At 51.6% G+C, this 8544-nt stretch overlaps 1 protein-coding gene across 1 annotated transcript; it reads left to right on the top strand.

Moving 5' to 3' along the window:
* The first annotated feature begins 3892 nt into the window (after nt 1-3892).
* LOC104692417 (peptidase inhibitor 16) lies at nt 3893-7901 on the top strand. The gene is made up of 5 exons (XM_039565425.1): nt 3893-4073; nt 5327-5539; nt 6133-6242; nt 6517-6605; nt 7595-7901. The coding sequence occupies exons 1-5, from the start codon at nt 3921-3923 to the stop codon at nt 7723-7725; spliced, it is 696 nt and encodes a 231-aa protein (XP_039421359.1). The 5' UTR covers nt 3893-3920; the 3' UTR covers nt 7726-7901.
* The last annotated feature ends 643 nt before the right edge of the window (nt 7902-8544 follow it).

Genomic DNA, 8544 nt, shown 5'->3' with positions numbered 1-8544 from the left:
CTGGAGCAGACCCTGTCAGGTGTCGGTGTGTGGCTCCTGTCCCCGTGCAGAGGCCGCTGCTCCCCGGGGTGTGGGGATGGGCTGTTCCTTGAGCAGAAGGAAAGCTGCATTGCACAGCTCTCCCTGCAGAGCCGATGGTCGGGTTATTCCAGCCAGCCCTGGGGGCAGCCACAGACTCTCAGCTCCCCTGTCTGGGGCAATTTCAGCTCTGTTCTCTGTTCTTCCTCTCCTGCTCCCCCCTCTCCTGATGGCTCAGGGAAGAGGCATCAACCCTCTGCTTTCTCCCGTTCCCAGCAGGCTGGGGGAGCCCGGGGGGCTGTTCCTCAGCTGCCAAATGCTGTCCCCCCCACACAGACATGGGGGTGGCCGAGAAGGGCTCTGACTCTGTCTGAGGAGTTCCCGTGCTGCAAACTGCTCTCAGCGATTGCATCTTGTTGCTTTTGTTTCTAACGCAGCTGCGTTCCAGGGATAGAGGAGGACCTGTGTGAAAACAGGGCTTTGCTGGTTGCTGTGGGATTATTTTTACAAATTGTGGGAAAGTATGGGAAACACTGTGGTGGGCATTTACTACAGGGCACCTGCAAGGAGGAAGAAGTTGATGAGGTTTCCTATGGGCAGTTGGATGTAGCCTTATGGTCACAGGCCCTGGTTCTCCTGGGGGACTTCAATCACCCTGGTATTTGTTGGAGAGACAGCACAGCCCAGCACACACAGTCCAGGAAGCTCCTACAGATCATTGAAAATAACTTTTTGATACAAGTGGTGGAGGAGCCAAAGAGGAGAAGGGTGTTGCCGGACCTTGTATTACCAAACCAGGAGGGACTGGTTGAAGATGGGAAGGTTGGGGAAAGCCTTGGCTGTAGAGACCTATGTCATGGTGAAACTCAGGATCCTGCATGGGGAAGCAAAGCAGTAGCAGAACTAGAATCCTGTTTTTCCAGAGATCCAATTCAACCTCTCCAAAGACCTACTTAGAGGAATCCCATGGAATAGGGCTCTAGAAGGGAAGGGGGCCCAAGAAAGTTGCTCAGTATTCAAGACCAGTGTATCCCCATGATCAAGAAATCAACCAAAGGGGGAAAGAGACCTGCCCGGAAGAGCAGGGAGGTTCTAGCAATTCTCAAATGGAAGAAAGAAATTTATGGGATGTGGAAAAAGGGACAGGCACATGAGAGGTGTATGGGAACATCTGTGGGGTATGCAGGGATGCAACAAGGAAGGCCACGGTCCGCTTGGAATTGAGTCTGGCAAGGGATATCAAGAACAACAAGAAGGGCTTCTCCAACTACATCAGCAGCAAAAGGAAGATTAGGGAAAATGTGGGGCTGCTGCTGAATCCAGTGGGTGTCCTGGGCACAGAAGACACAGAGAAGGTGAAATTACTGAATGCCTTCTTTGCCTCAGTCTTTACTGCTGAGGGCAGCCCTCAGGAATCCCAGGCCTTGGAGGTAAGAGATGAAGGATGGAGAAAAGAAAAACTTCCCCTTGGTCACTGAGAGTTGAGAGAGAGATCAACCAGGCAGACTTAACACCCATAAATCCCTGGTGGGATGCACCCACAGGTGCTGAGGGAGCTGGCAGAGGTTGTTGCTAAGCCACTCTCCATCATCTTTAAAAATCCTGGAGAACGAGAGAGGTGCCCAGTGACTGGAGAAAAGCCAATGTTAACTCCTGTCTTCAGAAAGGGCAAATAGGAGGATCTGGGAAACTCCTGGCCAGTCAGCCTCACCTCCATCCCTGGAAATGTGATGGAACAGCTCGTTCTGGAGGTCATCACCAAGCATCTAAAAGTAAAGGTCATTGGGAGTGGTCAGCATGGATTCAGCAAGAGGAAATCCTGCCTGACCAATCTGATGCCTTCTGTGATTACACAGCAGGATGGGTTGGTGAGGGGAGAGCAGTGGGTGGTGTCTGCCTTGACTTCAGCAAGGTGTTTGACACTGTTTCCCATATTATCCCATAGATAAGCTCAGGAAATGTGGGTTGGATGAATGGACAGTGAGATGGATCAAGAACTGGCTCAATGGCAGAGCTCAGAGGATTATGAGCAGAGCAGAATCCAGCTGGAGGCCTGTAGTCTGTGGCATTCCCCAGGGATCAGTACTGGATCCAGTCTTACCCAACTTGTTTATCAACAACCTGGATGAAGGGATAGAATGGACCCTGAGCAGGTTTGGTGGTGATACAGAACTGGGGGAGTGGTTGATCCACCTGAAGGCTGAGCTGCCATTCAAAGGGACCTGGACAGGCTGCAGAGTTGGATGGAGAGAAACCTAATGAGGTTCAACAGGGGCAAGTGCAGGTCCTGCACGGGGGAGGGATAAACCCAGGTGCCAGCACAGGCTGGGGGTGACCTACTGGAGAGCAGCTCTGCAGAGAAGGACCGGGGGGTCCATGAGTTATCGTGAGCCAGCAGTGTGCCCTGGGGCCAGGAGGGACAATGGGATCCTGGGGGGCATCAGGAAGATTGTAGTCAGCAGGTCAGAGAGGTGATCCTTACCCTCTACTCTGCCCTTGGGAGGCCACATCTGTGTTCAGTTCTGGTCTCCAGGTTCCAGAAGGACAATAGTTATTGGAGAGGGTCCAGTCCCATAAAGATTAGGGATTGGAGCATCTCCTTGATGAGGAGAGATTGCTGGAGCTGGTTAGTCTGGAGAAGAGAAGACAGAGAGGGGATTGCATCAATCCATATAAATATCTCCAGGGTGGGTCAGAAGATGGTGTCAGACTCTTTTCAGTGGTACCCAGCAACAGGACAAGGAGCAACGGCCATAAACTCAAGAAGTTCTACCTCAAGACAAGAAAAAACTTCATTCCATGGAGGCTGGCAGAGCAGCGGAACAGCTGCCCAGGGAATTGTGGACTCTCTCACTCTGGACACATTCCAAAACCACCAGGATGTGTTCCTGTGTCGCCTGTTCCAGGTGATCTTGCCTTGGCAGAGAGGTTGGACTGGATGATTTCCAGAGGGCCCTTCCAACTCCAGCTATTCCAGGATTCTGTGATTTTGAGAAAAGGGGTGGGAGGTAGAAGAGGGGACCCATAACTGAGGGCTTAGGGAGAAAAAGAGGGCGGTGCTGCGATTCTCACGTGTAGCTTAAAAAAAAACTTCTTGCATGCCGTGGCAAGAAACTATAATACCACAAACTGTTTGTCTCTTTAATCCATTTTAAGTACATGGGGGGATGGAGAATCAACGTGTGGCCTGTGAAGATTGTGAAGAGTGCCTATGCCAGGCTATATAGAAGCAGTGAGAAGCTTTTAGAGACTTGTGGCGAAGAAAGGCTTTGTGTGCAGGCGAAAATAACTTATCCTTAAAAAGATTAATAACCCCATGTGATGGCCCATGTTTTGCAGTGTGAAGGAATGGTGAGATTTTTCATGGGAGAGATGCTTAATAGCACAGCAGATTGTTTGTTTCCGGGTGGGTCTGCTGTTGGTGGCAGTTTGGGAACCACGTGCAACTGAAGGAAAACCCTTTTTTCCTTAAGCGTAAGAGAGAGACTTTTCAAGAACTGGAACACTGACTAACATCCCATGTTCTGTTATCCCTTGTGCGAGTTGGGTAAAAGGAGAGAAGTGCTGGAAAGGGAAGGGGGGTGGGGATTTGCTTTAATTTCTTGTTATTTTCTCTTTACTTTTAATTCTATTAGTAATAAAACTCTTTCATTGTACTGCAACTCTTTAAGGTTTGTGCCTGCTTTGCTTTCTCCTAATTCTTATCTCACAGAAGGAAAATAAGTAATGAATACTTTGAACCAAAACCACTACACACGGGTATGCCCCCCTGTGGCTCCAAAACTCTAATAAATACATTTCCTGCCCAGTTTTCAAACTGTTGGGTGTTCCTGGCTCTTGGGAGGTGCTTTAAATCTGACTGCCAGAGCCGTGAGCTGCTGAGAGCAGAAGCTGCCTGCACGATGCTGAGCTCAGGTCTTTGTCCTGTTCTCCTGGTGCTCTCAGTGCTGCAGCTGAGCTGGTCCCTGAGTGATGAAGAAAAGAAGATAATCTTGGATGAGCATAATAAATATCGCTCTGAGGTCAATCCCCCTGCCAGGGCTATGATGAAGATGGTAAGTGGCTTTTATTGCAGGGGAATATTGGGGTGTTTGTGTGGTGCAAGGCTCGATCTTAATGTGAGGAGGGATCAGGGTGCTCCTTAGGGGAGACAGAGCAATTCTCGTGTAGGGTTACAAGTCGGTGTCAACAGAGGGGTTTCCTAAACTGCCTCTAAAGAGAAGAGTTTCCTTTACCTTTGGAGTTGTCTTTGATCATTTCTGGAAGTTCCAAAGTGTGATGTGAGTCGCCCGATGCTCTTCATGAGAGTGATGCAGCTCTCACTCCCATGAGTGCCTGCTGGAGCTCCCTCTGATGAGAGGAAGGACTGCTGAGACCCTGCCATGAGCAGGTGCCATGAGCTGGAGACTTTGCCATGGCCATTGCCAAGAGCTGGTGTGGGAATCCTGCTGTGTGGGACATCACACAGTGCTCTGTATTTGCATCAACATCAAACATGCCAGTCAGGTCTGTCAGTTATTTGGGCCCATCATGCTCCTTGACTCCTCCCCATGCCTTGTGCAAAGCTGCCTTGGACATGAGGATCCCCTGTTTTGCTTGGGGAAATTGAGTCAGGTCCCACATCACACGTGGCTGCAGTGGGAGCAAAGCCGAGCTCTAGAGCTGGTGCTGCTTTTTGTCTTGTTCAGACTCTTGATTTGATTAAAAAGTTGGCTATCAAGTTTCATCTTGCACCACATGTGATTTTTCCTCACTGTTTACAAATCACGGGGAGGAGAAGGACAGCTGTTTATCCTGGAAAGTTGGAGTCCTTTCCTCCTTGGGTCACAGTGTGCTTGGAGGACACCTCTCTGCCTGGCCCAGAAATTACCCAGGCTGAGTAAAACCTTTGTGGGCTGGTAAATGGGAGCTTAACAATCAAACTAAGCCAAAAGCTAAATTCAAGGAGAGGAGGGCTGACCAGTGACTGCAGACTCAAAGGGGACAGAGCCAGAACCCTCAGCACTGTGATGGTTTCTCCATGCCGAGCTGAGGATGTTCTGTGATGGCGTTAGGTGAGCTCCAGGAGAGGCTGTGAGTCCTGGTGGTGCCCTGACCTTCTCCTGTTTGACCCATAAACCAAGGCTTAGTTTGTGCTGGGACTGACCATGGAGCTCCCCTCTCCCGAGAACTGTATTAGGTAGGGATTTGAATTTCTTCATAGATGGGGAAACTGTGGCCAGAGAGTGCAGGGGTCCTTGCTAAGTGCCTTGTTCCTGTTGGAGAGCCCAGTGTCCCTCTCTGTGTGCTGACACCGAGCTCCTTTCAGACCTGGGACCTGGACCTGGAGGTCAATGCTCGAGCCTTTGCAGAGCAGTGCATCTGGGGCAAGAACGGTGAACAGAAGGGGAAAAACTTCTTTGCTACAGCTTCAACCCTGGACGTAAAATTGGCCATTGAACAATGGGATGGGGAGAGGGAATTCTACAGCTTCACAACTCACGAGTGTGACAATGGGCAGACGTGTGACAACCACACCCAGGTACTGGCTGCTGGGGTGGAGGGGCTGTTGGGAAAGGAGCTGTACCAGTGCCCCAGCTCCTCCCAAAATCTTTGCAAAAGGACGGGGAACCAGGTGGGATTCACAGTGATAGAGGCAGACCTGGGCATGGTGTCAGCCATGAGCGGCCTTTTGGAGAAGCCTTTTTTAGAGACAAGCTCTGCAGCCCTTTTTTTGGCTGCTTAGCAGAGCTCAGTGCCAGCTTGTCTTGGGTAGACAGATGAGGTCTGAGTGTTTCTTCACAGCTTGGGTGGGAGCAAGGAGAAGAGATGGTGGTGGTAAGTATATGGGTGGATGGAGGGATGGATGGAGGGTTCCAGGACCAAAGCAGAGCTGGTGGTGCTCTGCCTGGGTAGACGATAGGTAGGAAAGCTGTGGCACTGGAATATATGACCTTTTGAAGGTGGTTCAGACAGGGGCAAGGGGCAAGATCCTGAATGCCAAAGCAACATGGGGATGTGGGATCAGGGGTGTACACTCTGTGGGATGAGGAGGGCATTGGAGCAGCCTTTAAGGGCAGGGGACAAGTTGCCTTCACCCAATCCCCTCACCTCCACTCCTGGTCTTTGCCTTAGATGGTCTGGGCAGACACAACTCGCACTGGCTGTGGGAAAAGTTTTTGTGAGAAGGTCGATGGAATCGAAACAGAGAACGTGCACGTGCTTGTTTGCAGCTATTTTCCCCCGTAAGTTCCAGGCCCCAATGCCCATCCCCTGCTCTGCTCTGAGGGAGGTGAGGGATCTGCTCCATGCAGTTGTCTGCTCTGGCTTTAGCAGCCTTGGGGTCAGGCTGGTGAGTAAATGGCCCTGACAGGCTGTGGCAGGAGACCAAGACCTGTTTTCTGCATTAATCCTGAGTTTTGCCTTGGCTGGGATATCCCAGCTGAATCAGCCCCCTCTCTGGGATGGGTGTTCCCCCTTTCCTCACGCCTTCTTTATCTTGGCATTTTCTACTTCCAGGGGTAACATGAAAAGCAAAAAGCCCTACATGGAAGGACCCCCATGTACAATGTGTCCCACAGGCACAGTCTGTGTGAACAACCTGTGTGGTGAGTGAGCGGAGCCGCGCGTGGCCCTGCACGGGCTGTTGGGCCTCAGACCCCAGGCTGGGTCTGAGCTCTGAGGCCTTCTGGAGCTGTCAGGAAGCCCTTGAACTGCACTCCCAGGGCTGGACCATGAGACATCAGGAGCAATTCCTGCTCCTAAGAGAGGTCAGCTGCCTCAAGATGAGGAGGGCTGGACAAAAGCCTTGCACCCCATTAGGCAGGGGTTTTTGCCCCTTGTGGGGCAGGAGGTTGTGTGAGGGACATGAGATGTCTCCAGGTTGGGAACCCCAGAGTGGGGGATGGCCCAGAGTGACCTGAGAGGAGCTGGCTGCTGTTTCAGCCCCTCACTGGTTTCTGCTGGTCCTGCTCAGTGCAGGGGTCTGCTGAGGTGAGCCAGCCCTAACCCACAGCACTTTCCATCTCTGCACCTCTTTCATCCACCCCAACCACAACCCTGCCAAAACTCACCGCCACAGCCAAACCAGAACCCACAGTACCAGTACACACCAGAGCCAAACCAGAACCCACAGCATCAGAGGCCACCATAACCACAGCCAAGCCAAAACCCGCAACCACACACCCAAACACAGCCAAGCCCAAACCCCCAACACTCTTCACCCATCACAAGAGCCAAACCAAGACCTGCCATCACACTCCCAATAACAACCCCAGCCAGGCCAAAACCCACACCACCAAAACTCACCACAACTCTGGCCAAGCCAACACCCCCCACAACTCTGGCTAAGCCAACATCTGCTGCTACAACACCAGCACCTGCCACAACAGCAAAGACACAATCGAAAACCGCCACAACCACAAAGCCAGAACCAGAAAGACCTGATCCTACTGAGGCAACTGGGATCACTCTTTCCTTTGAGCCCACATTAGACCCAGATTATAAAGGGTCTAAAGGCAGGCAATGGAGAGCCTCTTATCTCCTTCACTAAAGAGGATCTTCTCCTCTAACTTCACGTTTTCTTCTTTTCCATCAGTATCAGCCCTGGACACAGAAAACCAACAGAAGACAAGTGTGGATCCACCCAAAGCTGGAGCTCCCAGTACCTGCTTGGGGCTTTCGCTCTTCCTTGTCCCCAGTGCCATCCTGGTGGGCCTTCTGCTCTGAAGCGTCTTCCTCAGCTGTCCCTGCACCCCTCACCAAGGCTTTTGTCAGCGCTGGTTGTTCCACAACCCTGGTAGGCTCAGGAGACTCCTTGGACAATTCACACGCTCCCTCCTTACGCTGCCTTCTCTGCTGCAGCCCCGGCGAGCCAAGGGCAGCCGGCAGGCCCGGAGGAACTTGGTCCCTTCCCGAGGAGACCCGAGGGCAGGAGGGTGTTTGCCATAATGCTGGTGACCTTGGACGCTTCTCCTTTTTCCTGGCTTCCGTTGCATTTCCAGGCTGGAAGTGTTGAGCTCTTCCACCCACCCACCTGTTCGTGTGACCCCAGGGACAGCGGGGTGACTTGGGGACAATGAGACATGGTGGTTGGCTTTGGTGTTTGTAGATGAGACATGGTGGTTGAGTTTGGTGTTGGTCAGGATGAGTTTCTAGCAGAAATGCTCTTTTCCTTCCCAGTGTGTTTCTTTCAGTTTTGGACACATTTTACCTCTTTCCCTTCTTGTCCAAAAAGAGTGGTTTTTTTGAGGATTTCTGTTTCCTCCTGGTTCTGGTGTAGCTCTGGCCAGTACTACCCAGCTCTTCTCCCCTCTCCTCCTCACACTCTGCAGCCCTTGCCTCCTCCCTCTCTCCTGCTCTCTGGCACACATCCCCTTCCTCAGTTACTCCAATGCCATGGATTTATTTTACGCGTGTGCCTGCACCTGTGTGCACGCACAGAAGAGAAGAGCTGAGAGCAGCCACCAGCTCCTTCATGTAGCTTTTCCCTGCATGGCTTCATTCTTTGCATAATTTCAGTGTATTTGAATTTAGATACAGATCCTG

This window comes from Corvus cornix, chromosome 26, assembly GCF_000738735.6.
Source record: "Corvus cornix cornix isolate S_Up_H32 chromosome 26, ASM73873v5, whole genome shotgun sequence".
Classification (NCBI taxonomy): Eukaryota; Metazoa; Chordata; class Aves; order Passeriformes; family Corvidae; genus Corvus; species Corvus cornix.
Note: the sequence above shows the minus strand (reverse complement) of the source record. Positions and strands in the feature narration are given on the sequence as shown.